The sequence below is a fragment of the Pyxicephalus adspersus genome, chromosome 5 (genome assembly GCF_032062135.1).
Source record: "Pyxicephalus adspersus chromosome 5, UCB_Pads_2.0, whole genome shotgun sequence".
Taxonomy (NCBI): Eukaryota; Metazoa; Chordata; class Amphibia; order Anura; family Pyxicephalidae; genus Pyxicephalus; species Pyxicephalus adspersus.
This window is the reverse complement of record NC_092862.1, coordinates 51980505-52001039: the sequence shown is the minus strand read 5'-3', so window position 1 is coordinate 52001039 and position 20535 is coordinate 51980505. Positions and strand designations below refer to the sequence as shown.

Below are 20535 nucleotides of genomic sequence, written 5' to 3'. Positions count from 1 at the left end.
CAGGAATCCGGCCGGCAGATTCAGGATGCGAGTGGACGCGCGCACTCGAGTCCCGGACCGCGGTAATCCGCGATCGCGGGTCGCGCGTATTATCGCGCTTCCCGCGATCGCGGATTTCAATGATGAATCAGGGGCACTATATCTTTAATCCATGTTCCCATCAACACTTAACCCTCAACGAACCTGCAATCAGGACTGTCAGTCAGGTACAAAGATGCACTAATTTAGTGGAAGACCATGCTGTAGAAAAGGGAACAATCATAGCTTGGTGTTTGATCTCTTTAGGATCTCCAGATCAAAAAAAAACTCCAACCAAATGTGGACAACTCACTACGGGTTGACAATAAAAATCTGGCAACCCCTGGACCTGAGGAGTGGCGGATTTTCGAAAATTCCAAATTTTTTTATACTTACCTTTACACACAGGCCAGCCTTCCTCTCGCTGCACCCGCAGACATCTAGCACAGTTATAGGCAGCAGGGACATCTCAATGTGTATTTAGTTTAGCAAGCAAGACCTAACAGCTGTTTTTGCAGAACAGCGCCATCAAAACATTAGTGGCCAAACAGTGTACTGCAGTCAATGTATTGAAAATGCGATCTCAAATTCAGGCTGGAAAACTGAAGGGACTGGATTATCGATGGCTGGATTTTTGATTGTCAACCTGTGTATAGCTTATCAAGATGTTGGATGTAATACGGTCCACAACATAGCAGATAGCATAAAAATGTTTATGTCCCATCACTAAACCAATCAATATATTATTTGAGCAACTAGCCCATCAAATATAGTTTCACACAATAAGATCAAAACACAAAAAGATTAAAAAATGTTTTATGTTATGACTTCATAAATCCAGAGAGGTTAACCAAAAATGAACAATCAACCAACAAATAGTTGTAGCTAGACATTCAATAGTAAAACTTCTGAAACTAAATAAAGACTGTCTTTCTTCATTGTACATTATATATCTTTTCACATTAGTGAATTTACTGTTTTTTATTTTTTTTTACATTAACTTTGCTGCTGCCTGTTACTGAATTGTACTCCTAACAGGCATTCATACTTCTACTGCACCATCTATCTGTAATACTGCTATCACTACTATCTGTAATAAAAGAAAAAATGAGCTTTATATACATTACACATTCAAAGGTTTATGGTCACCTGACCATTTATGTCTGGGTTTTGGGGCCCTGGGCAAGTATCATGATAACGCCCTCCACTTTGTGTCTTTCTACTCTTTCGAATTATATCCCTTAATTCATTGAGTTCAAATTTTAATAACATTTGGAATACTAGATAAAAAAGCTATAAAGACACTCGAAATAGTCATGACTGTTTGTCACGATCCAGCCTGTGTACAATGGCCTCCCAACATTATGCATCAATCCATTGTGGCAGATCAGTAAACAACTCTAAATTTAATAGTCAGATGTCCCCAACTTTTTATACAAAGGGTCACTTTACTGCCTGTTACTGTTCAGGGTCCAGTGGTGGGTAATTGTGGTAACAAAAATGGCCTTATCTCTTAACCATGGGTGGTTACAGGTACTAATGAACATTTCTGGAGAAGCCCGTACTTGAGCTCATAAATGTTCCATCATCAAATCCATTTTTAGGTTTTATTTTATGTTCATATAGTTGACTACTTTGATGGTATTGCTGACTAACCATGACTAATGTAGATGAGGCTTTGAGTCCCAAAGTTATGTACAAGTAAAATCCATTTATTGTGCCTTGCATAATATTGAATATTCATAGTAACTTCACCTTTATTAGCATTACCATATCATCTCATCTTTAAATAAAGCAACCCTATTGAGCTTTCCAAACAACAGCCTTATACCTAGAGACGAAGCAATACAGCAGACCATAGGGGAGCCGGAACTGGAAAATAAAAAAATGATTGATCGAATAATTATTTCTGTGTACATGCTATATATAATACTATTGAACATATAAACAGGATTTTCAAAACTTTAATAATGTTGTAACAAGTTAGTTTTAATTGTTTGCTTGAACTTTAAGATTTTCTGAATTGATAATGTGTAGAATGGAAATATGTTTTAGTGAAGTCTTCTGTGTGAAATATCTGCTGTGCTAATAACTGCATATCTTTTTAAACCTAGGGCATATTAAAACATTCAGCTTTTCTGTATTCTAAAAGACAGCTGAAGACCTTTACATAGTGAACAAGGTGTACTGAATAATTGATTAAAAAAACCAATGTGGATACTTGTGGTCAGAAAATGAGTGCCTGCATACATCTATTTCTCTCTCCTTTTCAGTGACAATAGTCATAAAAATTTAGTTTATTCAACAGAATCTAGGGCCAAGCTAGCAACCACTCTTAATATATATGTGTACAAAAAGAATTTCTGTAGTGGTATCCAAAAAATACACTTACTGTGTTACTTAATTATGTGTGTAAATGATAATCCCATTATCAGAAATTTGCTGGCTTTATGTACATTTTTCTATAAATATTTAGTAAATTGCAGATTAAGGCTTGGTCTGAAGTATGTTGTAGTCGGGTATGTAACACTGAACTCAGTTTTACATGTTGGAGGTAAAGTCATACATCAACTATAGTTTTTGGAATTAAGTATACCGGGATGCTGAACTACTTTTAGCTAGCAAGCCCATATGTACCACTTATGTACTGCAAACTACTACTTCCACAAAAAAATCTACTTACCTGCCTGATCGATGTCTTCTTTTGTAAAAAAAAATAAATAAATGCGGAGGCACATCCCAGCTTCCCCTGTGAATTCTGGGACTAAATAAACTCCCATGTGTCTGCATGATGGCTGAAAGTCGAAACCAGTAAGAAGATGGCGGTGCCTGTGAATGAATGAGGAGGGTTGAGTGTATTTAAACAATTGTGATCAGGCAGGTAAGGGCCTGGCTGATCACAATTTTATTTTAAAAATGGGCTTAGTTGTGCTTTACCGGTGATCTGTTTATATTTTGAGCTAGCTGCAACACATTGGTTATATGTTCATGCTTATATTAACAGCTATTTGTATAGTGGTATTAATAGATGAGTATGAACATAATATCATTAAGGTTGGCTAGATATATCTGTGCTTTTTTTCAGTCTTTACGAAATAAAATCAGTTACCAAATAGATGTTGGAAAACATTCACATGAAAACATAATTGCTGTTGCTGCCCAGGGTAATTTTTGATAGGTGTATTTATATTAAATAACCCTAAACTTTCTCATGCACTAGTCACAATATGACTATTAGGTGTTTACAGTTTTACAAATGTCATCCTAACACTGTTGCAAACAGTTGAATTTTGTGCTTTTAAAAGCTTTGTGAATGACTTAATTTTATAATAACACTTAAAAGACTAAAGGCCTTTTTTTTTAGCAAAAAATATATCCACTGAAAAAATAATTCTATGATCTTGTACCTATGTTACCAGTATGGTGGTTTATGATTTTCTACAGCTGGAAAGATAAATGTATGATTCCAATAGCATGTAAATATACCAATAGAGAATAAAAGCACATTGTACATTCCCATTCACTTTTGAATATTTGAATGTTATGGGTGCATTATAATCAAACTAAAAAATATATCGGGCCTGATTTATTAAAGCTCTCCAAGATTGGAGAAGATACATTTTCATCAGTGAACATGGAATCGATCTGCTCCAGAATTGAAAACACAAATAGATAATGACTGTTAAGAAATCAATTCCAGGTTTGCTGGATCACCCAGCTTCACTGATAAAAGTGTATCCTCTCCAGCCCTGGAAAGATTTATTAATTCAGGCTCATTATATCAAAGTGATTGGTAACATTTGTGTATCTTCCAAGCCTTTCAGCTGTTAAATGGTAAGAATAGTTATCAATTAACCAGTAGGAGGCACTAAATGCAAAATATTGGGTGAAAGCATAGGCAGACCCCCGTTCTGCAGACCTGAACTTAGAGATTGTGGTTATTCTATTACAAAAGCTTCAGACAACCAGTGCAGAATCTAGCTAGATCAAAACATATCTTTAAATATTTACTTAAATCAATGCAAAAAAACTTGCACAACTGTATTTACAAAGCAGAAAGTTAACTTTTTTTTTCCCTTGTTTCCCTTGAAGTTTGTTTACAGTAATTCTTCATGTTTAAGATAAAATAGGGCTTAACGCTTTTTTTTTAATAAAAAGATGATATTGGTATTTACCTATTTAAGGGATAGACACAAGTTTAAATTAAACATGTTTTGGTCAAAACATGACAGCTGATTGCTTCTGAAAATGCTAATTCCTGTTCCGTGTGTACTGTGAATTACTCACAAAGAACATCCATAGAAAGCGGATTCTGATTTATTGCTCTGTATACTGAGCAACCCAGGTTAGTGACTAAGAAGTCAACAGAAAGCCAACCACCAGTCATTGTCAAAGTAGGTGTAAAGTTGCAACCCCTATATTTATCTCATGCCAGTTTACCTATAAATGGATAACTTAGCATACCAATATATAATTACCTTATTAATTTTTAAATTATAAGGTATACATTTGTTGGGGCTGTATAAAGAATAATTTTTTGGTAAACTGTTTCTTTGCTTTACAATAAATTTCAGCAGACCACCTGGTGTAAATAAATCTGTAAGTGAAAAGGCACCATAAAAGTGTTCATATTTTAAAACTGTTGTTTGTGGGCATTTTCAGCGTTAGCTAAGTTTTATGTTCTTCAGCAGTTTCATATTGAGCAGCTGGACTGGCATTTTTTAAGTGCACCTGTCAATGTGATTTATCGGTTTTGGAAAAAAGAGTATATAAAAATGACATTCATAGCCTGGTTGCTATTAATTTCAGAAACGGCTGCTTTCTTAGTTTATCTTTTTCTTTTCTTTTACCTGCACTTCACTTAATACATAAAAAGTAGATGCTAAAAAAGGAAGTCCATTCTTTGAGCATTCAGACACCAACTTACTAGTAGAACTTGTTTTATTGTAGCCGGACAGGCCTGAATTAATTGTAAACACTTTGCCAGGTTAACTTGAACCAGTTATTTGCACATGCTGGATACAATGTGCTCCTTGTTGTAGCTATCCCCTAAAGCTGCTTACACTTACAGTACTTTACCTTTTCCAAGGACAAACCAAGGAAGCCCTTTATGAGCTCCAAATCGTGACTTGGAGCCTATTGAAGACTGACCGCTTTTTTGCACATCATCAAGTGTCAGTGCTGGTGACTATCCAGCCACCCTTAGCCAACCAGTAAGATGGAATATATTTAACCTTTAAACAAGACTGTCATTTACATAAAGTATATGTACGCTCTTCTACACCTAAATAATCTATTATAAATAAATAACCTACTTGGTCAGTCGGGTCACATGATCTTTCACTTTGTCATACTTCTCTGCAATATTTGATCTATGGACAGGCCTAGGCTGTTTTTTTCCATTTGAACCAAAAAAAATCTGCCCCAAAAAAAAAAAGACTAATGCGTTACCTATCCTTCTCCCCCTCTACAACTCTATATGAGGTGTATGACAAAAGCCTAAAAGGAAACACTTTCTGCTATGCTCCCAGTTTTGAAACCCCATATTAGTGCACATTAGCAAAGGCTAGTCAACAGGACATTACATAATTTATAATTTGGCAAAGTAATGGCAATTGACTTATACACATAGGGATGATTTTATAAAGCTGGAGAGGATACACGTTCATCAGTGAAGCTGGGTAATCCAGCAAACCTGGAATGAATTCCCGACATACCAAATACAAATTTTACAGATAGGGAAATAAGACAGGTTCTCTTTTAGATAATTTGGATCCGCCTCAAAAACCAAAACGATCTATCCCTACTCTAAGAAATGGTGATAGAGTTAAATGTTCCACCCAGGCAGAAATTCTGTCTATTTTTGAAAATTACTACACACATACGAGAGGGTGCTGAGAAGTTCCTGGCTTTGCCCAGAAAGAAGAGAGCCAAAGTTATAAAATAACACATTTATTCAACATATTCCCTCCTGAGAATAATGCACTAGTACAACGTAGTTGCAGCTTTTCTATACTGTTCAAAAAAAAGTCCCTTGGTTGGGTCGCAAACCAGCTCTTAGCAGCATCTTTGACGTACGAAAAGTCTTCAAAACGTTGCCCCTTCAGGTGTTTCTTCAAATTTGGGAACAAATAGTCCGGAAAGGCCAGGTCAGATGAGTAGGGGGGATGGTGGATCAATTGGAAACCCAGGGTGTTCAATTTGGCAGCCACAACATTGGATGTGTGCGCAGGTGCATTTTCCTACAAGAAAAGGATCCCTTTGGTCAACTTTCCACGGCGTTTCATCTTAATTGCCTCCTTCACCTTCAGAGGTTAGCATAATTCTGTCCAGTGATACTAGAGTCCTGAGGTAGGGAGCCCACCAACAGAATACCGTTTTTGTCCCAGAAAACAGACGCCATGACACCTTTCTTGGAGGATTTCTGGGTTTGGAACTTCTTTGGCGGCGGGGACCTGCTGTGGCGCCATTCCTTTGACTGTTTCTTGGTTTCAGGATCATAGATGTGGAGCCAGGCTTCATCCTCAGTCACTAACCTAGCCAAAAAGTCCTGTGATTAAAATGGTCACATTCCCTTGACTTTTGTTCCTATTGTAAGCTCCTCTAATATTTATACCTGAACATGACATACGCCACGTAAACAATTTGTTTAGGACCTTTTTCTGGGGTGGTAAGCATACTGTGGCTAGTGGTAGGCTCTTGCAACAAACAACAAAAAACAGAGGACTTAATTTACCAGATGTGGCCCTATAAAATCGAGCAGCGCTTTTGCACATACTAAGATTAGATACACGGTACCTCTTTCTATACAAATTTGCAGGTAGACCTTTCATTGCATTCTCCTTGGGATTCTGCATTCTCCACACTCACAGGGAACTACTTACAGTGGAGGTCCAAAATAATCCCTTACTGTTTACGCAATGGCAATTATGGCACTGTTTACGTAAATCGCAATCCCTCAATGCACATTCTTCCCTATTTCTCCCGCTAAGGGGTATTATGGAATTTTCCCCTGGGTTATCTTCCTCTGTACTTGATGACTGGGCTGAGAGGGGTCTGACTTCAGTGAGAATGCTGATCAATCCAATTACCAATACCTATTCTTTCTCAGAATCTAGGAAAAGATTCCCTTATATGGCCAGCAGTATTTTTCTGTTTATCCAGGCACGGCTTTATGCTGCAAAAGTGGCCAGGACTTTATCTCCACATGACCGCTGCAATCCCTGAGATAAAATGCTACTCTTTCCTCCCACATCCTCCAAAGCTATTTGTAAATTGTATGATTTTTTAAGAACCGATTTGGATTTTTCTACCACTAAAACAGGAATGGCGAGGTGGCACTAATATTTTTTCAAACAACCATATGCTAAAATCCTACAATTGTATAGAATATTCTGGAAAGCGATACCTGCAACTCAGTATCGTGGGATGTTTTTTCGTCTCTTTCAAAAGAATTACATTTCGCCTAATCAAGCCCATTTTATTGAGATACCTGCTTTAAATGTGGTGCCCCTGCAGCTACTCTCTTTCATAATTTCTGGGAATTCCCATGTATTAAACGATTCTCGAGTCATGTGGTGAGTGATATTTGTACTAAACTATTACCTTTTGTACCATTTACCCCTGAATGGGCTGTTTTTGGAATGGTGGAGAGGTCTACTTTTCGGTTCTCTAGAGGAGCGAGACATTTGGCATTGCTACTTTCAGCAGTAGCCAGGAAAACTAATTAGCATTACTGGTTGGAACCCTCCCCCCCAACAATACATCATTTTATGGTCAAATTACACAAATTATTTAGGATGGAATGGGTGGACCGTCATACATAAAAAATCCAAAACACAATCCTTCTTTAAAGCATGGGAGAGTTTTATTGCTGCACCTAATACTGCCACAAAAATAAAATTGTACATTTTTTTTCGACACATCATGGTACTTAGGAAGGGAGCTAGAACATGATCCTTCTATAGAGGTTGATTCACTGCAGATGTAAGCACTTTTGTTTACTGATATTACTGTTTGGGTTGGACATTTTATTATACTGTATGTATTTTGTATTTGCATTGTATGTTGATGACTATTGAGATTTTATTTTATTTGTAATACTGTTCACCGATATTTGCCTATTTTTGTGGTATGGTACTTGCACTGTTGTTTATGTTTTGAAACTCTCTTTTGTAATATCCTGTGTTTATGATTCCGTGTGTATTACTGTTTATCACTGTTAAACCTTATTATAAAAATATTTGGGAAAAAAAAGTTCCCTATTGTTAGCAAATGTTTTCAATCCTGGATCAGATCCATTCCAGGTTTGTTGGATCACCCAGCTTCATTCATGAAAGTGTATCCTCTCCAGCCTTGGATAGCTTTAATAAATCAGGCCCATTGTTGAAAGTTTGTACCCTGGTAAGAAGGTAAAAAAATGTTTCATAGGGTTTGTCAGATAACAAAGGTCATAGCAGACATTTTGTAGTGCTCGCACGTAGGCATGATTTCCACAAATCGAATGTAGCTAACACTTCTTTTTTAAATAAAAATTTGTTTTAAACCATTAATAAACTAAGTAATGATTAAAGCACATACTAATTAGAGAATAAAATGAGTCTGTTGCAGAATATTTTCAGATTTTGATTATTAACAAATGTATTGTGTATTATCAGTATTTGTGAGCTTCAGCTGTTATTGTATTTTTGGCAGCATTGTTCTGTTCCCAACTAAGTGTAAAATAATGGAAATTTTTTTTAAGGTAACCATGCAACATTTTGCTCGTAAAATGCAAACATTAAAAAGATGGATTTTTTCAATTCTAAAATAAGTAAAACTTGCTTTGTCATACATTTCTTATAGTAATAACAAGACCCAAATTCAATTTTAGTGAACTTTTTTGGAGAATGCCGGAATGGCAGCAAGCAACTAAGATCAGATATGTGTAATTCAATCACTGGGAAGCTGGCCATAATCTTAGTCAGCTTTCTTTACACTTTCTACAGCCAAATAATTGGTGTGACATTTCATTTCTCCTTATTGTAAATGATTCCCAGTATGAGACCTCAATGTTTACTAAAGTCTCTGCTGCATAGTACCAAAGTCGTGACTTTTGTTTCAAATACAGGAAAGCTTTTATATTATACTGTTCATAAAGACTATCTCATTTTATTGACAGCGCTCTGCCTTTTTGTTAAAAAAAATTTAAAAAATGTATATATATATATATATATATATATTATTCCATTATTATATCCTTTCAGGATGTAGACACATATTGCATATTGACACACTGTTCAGGGTGTCAGGAGCATAGTGCAGTATATTAGGGAAAGCTTTCATTTTCACAATAATCTAACTTTCATTGTTACTAGGTATTAGTGATTTTACCTGGAGTTCCACAAAACCTTGTTGAATTCTGCAATACTCAAATTTAAAATAAAATCAAGGTTCAGCTGCTGTTGTTTTTATAGCTAGATGAAAATGTCATTTAATATCATGTGTTCCAAGGACAGCTAAGATATTAAAAAAAGGTGAATATTTATATAGTGAAATATTTTATACACCTTAGCTAGTTATAATACATTATATTTCTATTGAAAAGTAGCCGCTAGGCCATATAGCCCTTCCCATGGCAATATCTAGTACAGGGAGGGATGGGGGGTACATATTCACCACCCTACACCTAATCCACTCCATTAAGCACATAATTAAGTACAAGACAAAAATTTCCCAGTAAAAAAAGGCAACAAAGGTTGCTGATTACCCAAATTTGAGTCAATCAGAAATCAGAAAATAAATCAGAAAAGTAAAATTTTCTAACTGACCCGAATCTCTCCCTTTGTCATTTGTCAGCTTTCCCTATACTCCTTCAACATACCCTGACCTTTTTATTGAAGGGGCTGGATCCAAACACATTATCCTGTATTGGTAGTGGTCCTGTTGGACATACATGAAAGACTAAGCAGTGCAGTATAGTCTAAAAAACTTAGTTTTGTCTGAACTTGCTATACTTTTGGAAAAACCTCTGTGCAGTGTTACACTAAACACTACAAACGTTACACGATGTATTTTAAATTAATATTATATTTTACAATGCTCAACAGCATGTCTCACATTGGGTTAAAACTCAAAACTGTTGCATAAGTAACATTATCCTTCCACCAAAAACAAACCAAGCTAACTGAGAACCACTTTCCCTTAAATTGGTTTATATACCTAAATCCATATCAACTTTTTCCAAAGAATTATATGATCATGACATCATCAAAGTGTCAGAATCACTGGTACATCATTTCTATTTTCTAAACTTTCTAAAATTTCTAAATTCTAGATTTACCACCTAAAACAGCAAGAATGATGCAGAGCAACAACACAAATGCACATTGATAAGGCATAAAAATTGTGGCAAATTAACAATTTTTTGCCTTGCCTTTTAAAGATAACCCTTGAAATTAACCACCTAAACCCTAATCTAGATGTAAAATTAAACCTGTAACCCCAAACACAGCAACCATTGACCCCTGAAAATAAACACCCTCTGGGTGTCAGATAAAATGAGACTGAAAAAATAACAGTTCCACTCCAATAAATACCTGCACTGAAATAGAGACACCACATAATCACAATCTTTTTTAACATATAAATATGTGATTTTGAAAGTAATTGAAAAAACATGGTTTAAAAAATGAAAATGAAACAAAGTCCCCTGTGATCCCTTTCATTATATAATATATTACCAATAAAAAAGACTAAAACAGATTTATAGCATACTGTTTTCTGCAGTTCCCTGTGACTTTACAGATGACAAACAAACCAATGCCCCACTGTCACTGTTTGTATGATTATTCATTATCAGAGTAAAAATGCAATCATTGGCAACTCAGTTATTAATGATGAATGTTGTATCCATTTTTAGGAATCTCATTTTACTTCTAAGAAGTTGGCTCACCAAGCATAGTGTGCTGTTTTGACACTAATGTTAATGTTTTTCTAGCAGATTGAGAAATGAGTCTGCTCTCTTGCAGTGCTCCATGCCATTTATTGACATCCACATTATTGCGTTACTGTAATCTATTTTGTCAGTTACCTTAAAAGTGCCTGGCATCAATATTGAAGATTTATGAATATTTATAACAGGGAAAAAATGGAAATGCATGCAATAGCCTTGACTATATATCTGTTTATACTGTATATATATCACATTATCATGTTTTTTTAATTGGATTTTTTCACATATACACTGTAAGTACACGTACACACATGAACAAATATTTCAAAGAATTAAGACAATCCAATAACAAATAACAGACATTAGTGGAAATCTGTACATGTTTAGTTATATTTGTAAGGACTATGCATTCAGTGTATGTAAATGAAAACACTTAACATTAGGGTTTCATTTCATTATGTTCTAAGGAATAAGTTAGGAACTTAATTGGGTGTTTTTTTTACTGACTTGGCACTGTATTCCTAAAGATATTACTGCATGGAGATTGTGTGCTGGGCTGATCCCTTGATAATAGGGACAAGGGGACATTACACATAGAAGAGATTTGTGAATTAGGTGCACCATAAAAACTTTTCATATAGATGGCAAGCCCTGGGTTCACAAAACAATGTTAATTGCTCCTTGACTAGGCTGCATTCTTGAATAAAGGTCTACCTAGAATTTACGGAAAACCTCACCCCATCAACCAAACCCCCAGTAAAATGGCAGCAAAAGTGGCTGATTAACCAAAATATAAGCAATGAAAAATAAAGTAAATTTTTCCAACTGACCTTGATATATATATATATATATATATATTTGTTAATATTACATTTTTTATCTTTAGGTACAAGGGTACTATAGGGGATCAGTTTATAAATAACTAAATAATTTAGTTTGGTTTGGTTTAACCAGATTTCTGGCTTTATATATAGACCCATAAGAATTTAGCTAGATGGAGATTTAAATATAGGACAAACACTAACATGGCACATAGAAAATGAAACAAATAAAACTCCTTTGGAAATACATTTTAATAAATTATTAAACTGATTAACTGAAACAGTTAACAAAATGTAAAGGTACCTACATTAGTGACTCTAGGGAGCAAATAGTAACTTTCAAATAATGGCTTAACTTTTTTAATGCAATTTACACAATAACAATTGCCTTATTAACATTTTTTTTAATTTTAGAAAACATAATAAGGTAGATATAACTAAAAAAAAAGTAGCCCCAGACTTTTGTAGAAATAAGAGTAATCTGTTTTGTATCCCTGCATTGTATATTTATATCAATTTTCAAGCATATTTATCTCTTTATCTAAATACAATAAAATAAAATGTTAGGCATACAAATATTGATTGTTCTTGATTAAAAATTTTTTATTATATAAAAGGTCATTAATGGATGCCAAATAGTTGAATGATTAATAATCTAATTAGAACTATTTTCTTTATATATCAATATATCTATTTTACATGCAAACACAGATGTACCTGCATGCCTGGCTTGATGTCATCAGTCCTTGACCAAGAAACCAAGAAATCTGAAGCATCTCCCATCAGACATCCTAATGGCAGTAAATAAAATTGTTACGGTTGTGAAAAAATAACATAATAAAGATCATTACCTACTTTGTTATTGGCTAGGCTTTCCTTTAAGGTTATACATACCCATACATAATAATTTTAGGTTTAAATATTATGTTAAAATTATTTTAAAATTAATTTCCCTAAATAATAGGATATATTGCATAACCAAATAATTTTAAATTTCAATTCATATTATGTAAAATATAAAAAAAAAATAACCTTTTGTATAGGGGCAATTTTTGTAGATAGAAAAAAAAAAAGAATTAAGTAGTAGAATTACATTGGGATAAAGGCAAAAAAGTCCTCATTACACCTTGATGTAGATATTTGCATGTTCCAAAGTGTTTTGCTAGTGCACAGCTACATTGTACGCAGTGAATATTGGTAATTTTGTATTACTTGAAAGTACACTATTTTAGCTTATTTTATTATTACTAATAAAGTTAAAATTATTCAAATTTGTATTTGTTTTCTTATTTAATTAATTACACCACAAGTATTCTGTAATACAGTATTATACACAAAGAGGGAGTGGCCATTTATATATATATATATATATATATATATATATATATATATATATATTGTAATAATAAAGCTGTATATACTCTATAACACAGGGTATGTTAAATGGGTATAAAATGCACAAAAAGTACTGAACCATGAGCTTAGGACATTAACATATTTACATATTGTTCTTAAATGCAACACAATGATAGGAACGAAAATTAATCATTAAATTATCCATGTTTGATAATGATGTCCAATGTACATGACATGAAATGTGTGCACTAATTCAGGAGCTATTTATGTAGACAAACTAGCAGTGTTTAAATTGCTTCTCTAAAATGATCGTTTTTAAAGTTAGCTAATTGTCACAGCAAGAAGCATGAGGAGAATTTGGGAATCAAGGACAAACTTGGGCTACTAAAATGGTAGCTAGGGAACATTAAATGAAGAAACCAGAAGTAAGTAACTGGGTCACAGTTGAAGGAAGGAGTAGGGTGAAATTTTATTTATTGCACAGTGTAATAAATATCTGCACAATCAAAAGTCACCCTTCAGCACTGGTGACACATGCATATAAAATACTTTGATTGAACATGTATGGGTACTTGTATGATAAAGAAAATAAAATGAGTAAAATTTCAGATTAAGCAGTTACAAGGATATAGGTCATGCAGGTTGCCATCTATGATACAGAAATATGAGAAATATTTCCACTTGTGCCATAAATATTGCACTGTTGCCTTTTTTACATAGTGCTTAATAAGTTATAGACTTATCTTGTGAGAATAGAAAGGATTTTCTATCTGCAAAAGACATTGAGGACATTGTGTTACCTTATTAAAGTAGCTGTAACTAGTTGTATTTAGCCAACATTAAGCCCAACTTAATCTAAAATTTAACAAGAAAAATGCTAATGGCAACTAAGTTGATACATGAATAAAACCATTGTACAGATCAACAGAAGTGATGAGCAGAATATCATAGGCCAGATATGCTTGCACATTGAACTACAGCTACTTCCTTTCATCCAGTGGGAGAATCAATCAAATATGATTACAGTAAAGGTAGAAAGAACAATAGATGCCAGAATAAATTTACCAGCTTCCCTGCATTACTGTAAGACTGTGGGATATATAACTAAAGAAGTTTAAGCTCTTCATTTAGCAAGGTGAATTATCCTTTTACAAAAAGCAATTCACTTAGCTTAGTATTTGTGTTTTTTCTTTACAAATTGAAAATTCAATTTGTAAAGTATACTCAATCATGTACAAATAAAACGAAAAGCAAAAACGTTTTTTTTTAATGCAAATAATTAGATTGCTGATGTTAACAGAGCATAACCTCATTATTTAAGCTAATTGAATTATCCTTTGCAGAAGTAAACAGCTAAAAATTCCTTAATAGATCAACCCCATGTGTCTACAAAGGGGTTATTGGTGAGCAAATGTACAACTTTAATCTGTTAACAGGGGAATACTTGCTTAGAAGTTCTTGGTTTGCACGCTTGTGATTTGGGTTGTAGTTTGGCTTTAAATTGAACAAGTTTCATCAGTATGTATATGTCAGGAAAAAAATATATTGATATAGTAATATCTCTACAATATGTTCACATTCCCTCTATATATTTTTACTTCAGAGCCTCAAAGTACAGAAAAATACCAGTAAATACCAATACCAAATACGAAAGTAAGAACTTTTGGTAACACAGGAAGTATGCCCAGAAGCCCTAAATTTTTGACATAACTAAAGTTTCTATTGCACTTAGTGAACTGATATATAAAAAATTTTCAATGGTATACTTATCCGACGTAAGAGTACAAATAAAAGACGTTCGTTCTTAGGATTTACATATACTTTACTTTCTAGATTTAAGAGCCTGAAGTTAAAATACCAAGATTCCCTCTTGTGCTGCAAGTATTATGTATTATACTACAAACAAAAACCATAGGGTTACTTTAAAAATTGTTTATATTGACCAGAACCAAAAGTATCAAATCAGTAAACATTATCAATTTCAAATTAAAAAACTAGCAGAATGCCAAGGCAGGCGGCAAGCAGAAACATAAACCAAAAACAGTCTAAGTCAAAACCATAGGCAGTCGAAGATATGACCAACTGAGTACAAGTTAGAAAGTGATGCCAATTTAAAGCCTATATAATAATCTTTATAGCAGCTTCATAAATCAATTTAATTGTACAGGATTGTTACAATGTTTCCTAATTATTACATTAAACGATGCATATAGAGTAAAGGAATCTCCCATGATCCAATTCTTCAATTACTGGCAGATTTCTAATGAAATATAATTGCCTGAGAACTGTGCAGTTGGTACCAAAGCCATCAGCAGGGCCTTACCATTCAAAAAGTTTTACTATATTGACACAAAGAATAAAGAATACATTGTTTCTTTATATTGAGGCTTGAAAACAAGTCTAACAATTCGTTTCTGTGAGAGATAAGTTATAGGTTTCAAATATTGGGCATAAGGCCCAGGCCCAGCATGGGTGTCAGTTTCATGAAACGAATAATAATGTGGTAGTAAAGAAGTATCAGGATTCTTTGGAAGTTATTAAAAAAAGTGACTATGTGTAACTATGGGGATATGTGTGCTGCGCCATTCTGGCTTTTGGATATGTAGTATAGAAAACTTGCATATTGTAATTTACAGAAAAATAATAGAACCAAAAACCATATTTTACGGTTTATATTTAAAATAGAATAACTTTTCAACTTCTCACCCACATGGGTAGAGTTAATATCGCCAGCTGTCACAAGTTATGTATTGGAAAACATGTTCAACCATTTTCTAGTTTGTTTCCTCCCTTGACATTGGCTGCCAGTGTGCACTTCTTCTATTAATGAAGCTGCCAGACAAACTTATTCAGTCCACAAGGAACAGATTAGACTTGCCTGAAGCAGTGAATGAATGAGAGGGGTTGATTATTAGATTTCATTTTAAATTACAATAGTGTTAAAAAATAATGCTTGCGTTGTACAATTCAAACAAATTGTGAAAACAACACGTAAGTGGCATGCATTATTTATTAGACCCTTTTTGGTTGGCATGCCAATATTGAGTGAAAATAATGAACACCTAAATAAAAGCGGTCTGAACTTGTATTTAGAAAAAGAGTTTTTACTTTTTAATAAATATTTCTGCTAAATATATCTAAAGCCTATATACTAAATGGTAGATTCAGACTCGCTTAAGGACTTAAAAATGCTGTTTAGATCAGGAAAAATTGTTTGATTGTCATTGTAATATTAACATCAGCTTTGTAACCTATTTAATTACATTTGCAAAGAAAAAGATGATTTCAACGTGAATGGCTAAAACTCGTGTCATATTCCTAATATTCACACAGACCATCTAGATCAGTAACGATTGCCCAGTAAAACAAGAAGGGAGGACGCTTGGATCATATACACTCCATGCCAACTTTAGTCTCACATATTATAGTTTCCTAAATAGTCCTTGAGGAATATATGTGGGAAAATATTTATGTCTTTCCAAAACACATCCCAAACCATTCTTTAATTAAGAGAGAAGACAAGATCATCCCCTTATGAGACCCAAGGCATAGTTGAAAACTGAAAACCAAAAGGACTCAAGTTGGTTTGTTGGCCAGGCTGGCAAGTTATTATATATTGAAGAGACGCTGGACTAAGGTAATGACAATAATGAGAAGCTCATGAAAAGAGAGATATCCCCAGAGAACAAAGTAATACACCAAACCTCTCATGGTCATTTAGAAACACACACTACCCGTAATATGGCCCTCAAAGAAAAATAGAGACACAAAGTACACTTATTCAGGTTGAATGCAGTATTCTCACCTTATTATATACCCTAATAATTTAAAGCCTGTATCTCTTTCTTTCTGCTGCCAATTTTATTTGTTTAAATATGAGGGAAAGACAAAATAGGGGGAAGGCGAAATGGGGAAGGGGACAAAACAAAGATAAAAGGAAGGTAATGAAAATGCAGGGAAAGGAAAGTAATGGGGTGGTATGAAGACCAAAAAGTATGATCTAATCCATGTATAATCCCCCACATAGCTACAATGGTCAAAATAAAAAACTCATTGGTGAAAGTAACTGTGAATCATGTGGGTCCTGATGACTGGTTGTCTCCTTGGGATGTTACAATTACAATTCAAATCAAGGTAAATCCAGAAAGTCAACAGTATGAATCGTGTCACAGGGAGAGTTTGGGGCTCCTATGTCATGATAACACATCTGTGCTGTCTGGAGGGCCCAGCAGAAGAAACGCAGTGGGAAAGTCCAATGAACTAGCTCTGAATATTAATGATGGATACTTCAACATGACAGGCCATTTCCAAGAATGTAAAGAAGTGTTATGAGTACCATAAAAAGTGTTAGCCAGTAATAGTACCTACACTAAATTTTCCCCTAATGTTGTAGATGTGTAAAACCATAACAACAATTTTCAGTTCTGTAGATATCTGATTGTGCTACAGATTTAGAGGGAAACTGTGACTAGGCCAAATAGAGTTTAGACAATCAAATACCAATGACCACACTGACTTCTTCAATATGTGTTGGACCCTGATTTGTGTTCTAAGGGCTCACAGACTCCACTCCCCTGGTGGAAGCTGAAGCAGATCAGGGGACAGGGGTTCTAAAGGAAGTGATTGCCCATCATGAGGGTGAAAGGCCCTAATGGAAAGGAACTGGAAGGTCAGCTAGGTTTGTATAGAAGTGTACAATAAATAGTTGTCCCTGACTTATGCACCATCAAGTGAAAGGGCAACCCCCAGTTGTAAGTGGTAGAAATCAAGAAGTATACTTCCCTTTTCCTCAAAATTGGGTTGATTTACTAAAGGAACAGAGTATTTTAACTCTGCAAAATACATTTTCACCTAGCTCTGTGAACAAGATAATGCTTTGCTTACTTCAGCCATCCAATCATTTTTAAGCAAAAACCCTGTTTTTTATTTTATTTTCCTAGCAGACAATGGGGTATTCTGTTGTTTGCAAAGTGAATTTGATTTTAGTGATGACACTGTATTCTTTTAGTAATTCAAACTCATAAATTTTACAGTTCTGGAAAGAAAATGTATTTGAAATTTGTGTTTAATATGCAGTACTTTACCTTTACCAGAAATAACTTACCAAAAAACACACATACCTATTAGACAAGTACATTCATTTTAAAAATATTTTAGACTGCTTCTCCATGTAAATGCATTTTAGTTGTTTTTAATAAGTGGATTTCTTTAGGTTTAAAGTTGTGTTTTCATCAGCCCGTAGTATTTTATCTAGATTATGTGAATAGACTAAGGATTTATAAAACAGGGAATCTGACATTCCCTTAAAAATTCCTTCTTGGGAATCAATTACTGTGATTGAAACAAATTAAATTAGAAAATTCCTGAGGAAATGTTTAAGGAAATGTCTGATTCTCTGTTGAATAAATCTTAAGAGTCTTAAGTGAATTATTTTGTGCAAAGTGATAACTCAATGTTTTAAGTGAACAGCCTAAACTCCCTTAGTAAATAAACCCCAATTTTTTCCTCTGTCTTACCCAACTGTCAAAGCAGTTGTAATGAGGTTTGTAGTTCAATTACTACTGTACCTACAGATATGTTGTACAAGTGCACGATTTAAATTTAAATTTAAAACATGCAACAATTTTTTTTACCATGAGAACGTCTCGTGTACCTAAATGAAAACTTTTTAGTTTATTACTGGAAATAATAGATACAGGCTTTACCAAGATCAAGAAATTATTGCATACATATTGTATTTTCAGTAGGCATATTTATATATATCACATTTTTTTGCAATCTTATTTTAAAATAATAATTGATTTAGTGTTCATATTTTACTTTCTTGTTTGAAATTCATTTTGGTATTTTATTAAAAAATTATTATATTAAAATTTTTAGAATACCCATTAGTAGTAACTCCACATTTTCTTTAAATCACCTAGTGGTCCTGCTTAACAAACATTAGATATCACCATAGTAAAAATGCACTATTTTAGTTTTGAGAAGGAGCAACAAAACACATACATTGAGCATCCCTATATAGAAAAAAGTGGGGCCTTTGTATGTCATAAGCAAGTATGACTGTCCTATATATAATGTATATATTTACAAACTAATTTTTGTATCTATTTTTTCCCCCAAAAGTGGAGGGGGGGAGAAGGTGCTTCTTATGGTCCAAATACAACCTGCCAGGGCTTCCAAGGGGGGCCAGGCAGGCAACAAAAAAAATCAAGTAACAAAAACTTTTAATTTAGAAAATATTAAAACACCAATAAAAGATTATGCCATTTGTCTTAACATCCAAGACGGCACAATCTGAACATCAATATTGCTCATAGATCGGACCATCTCACAACATTAGAGGATGTCTTGACGCGTTTCACGGTCAATGCTTCTTCATCAAAATAATAATGTTGAGAGATCTAGAATTGAATAAATACAATATAATATACAATAACTATTGTTCTTCAAAACAGCATAAATTGTTTTTATAAAGTCAGCAACAAGCATGTTTACAATTATGTATAGCATATATCATACATTACAGTATCTTGTCATCTTCATTCAAATATTTATATAGGGCCTCAAAACAAACCAGAAGCTCATGATGAGGGCAAGTGCAAACCGAAAACAACAGAGAGGAATGTTCTTATTACTACATCTTCAGGTCCCTACATCCCACCGTTCCTGAGAAATTCACAGAGTTCACAGAAGGTGAAGTGGCCAGCTAAGTTTGACAGGGTAGCACTGTATGATAGGTATAGTTTTTCTTATCCTGTGATGGCACCTCAGCTATAAAATTTTAGAGGGAGTTAGCCACAAGAGTTCTATTTATCCTACATTTTAATAAGCCTACAGCTCCCCTTTAAGGAGAACTTGGGGTTCAAAGAACATAAGTGGACATTTATATAGAGTCCCCCAATGATCCTACATTTCAGTTTCTTTACTGTTAAAGAGAAAATAGGGTTCACAGAAGGTAAATGGCCAGCTTTGTGTGACAGGGTAGCATGGTGTGGCAGGTATAGTTTTTTGTATCTTGTGATGGTGCCGTAGCGATTTAAGTTTAGTAGGTTACAGGTACACTTTCCTTTTCTTACAGAGAAATTGGGGTTCAAAGTGAGTAAGGGGATAGTTATGAGTGACAGGGTAACATGATTTGATGGTGAAAACATTTTATTGGTGAGGAGGGGGGGCAAAAGGAGTTTCTATTGGCTCCCACATTTCCAGTTGCCAACAACCCTCTGTTCCAGAAAAATTAGGGTTCACAGAGGCCAGTGACCAGCTATGTGTAACAGACACCCCACCAGCTGCTCAGTCCCTCGCACCGCAGTGTCTGCAGATTCCACTCCAGGCTGCAGTAAGTGGTTCTGAGTGTCTCCCCTGAGCCAAGGTCCCATGGCATGAGGAAGGGGTAATCGCACAACA

General features: G+C 34.4%; 1 protein-coding gene across 1 annotated transcript in view; it reads right to left on the bottom strand.

The window, feature by feature from the left end:
* The window catches only part of DOK6 (docking protein 6), a 221279-nt gene that overhangs the window by 34396 nt on the left and 166348 nt on the right, over positions 1-20535 (bottom strand). Inside the window, exon 8 of the mRNA XM_072411499.1 lies at positions 12490-12563. Within this exon, the coding sequence (XP_072267600.1) occupies positions 12490-12563 (74 nt within the window). The remainder of the gene's footprint in view (positions 1-12489; positions 12564-20535) is intronic.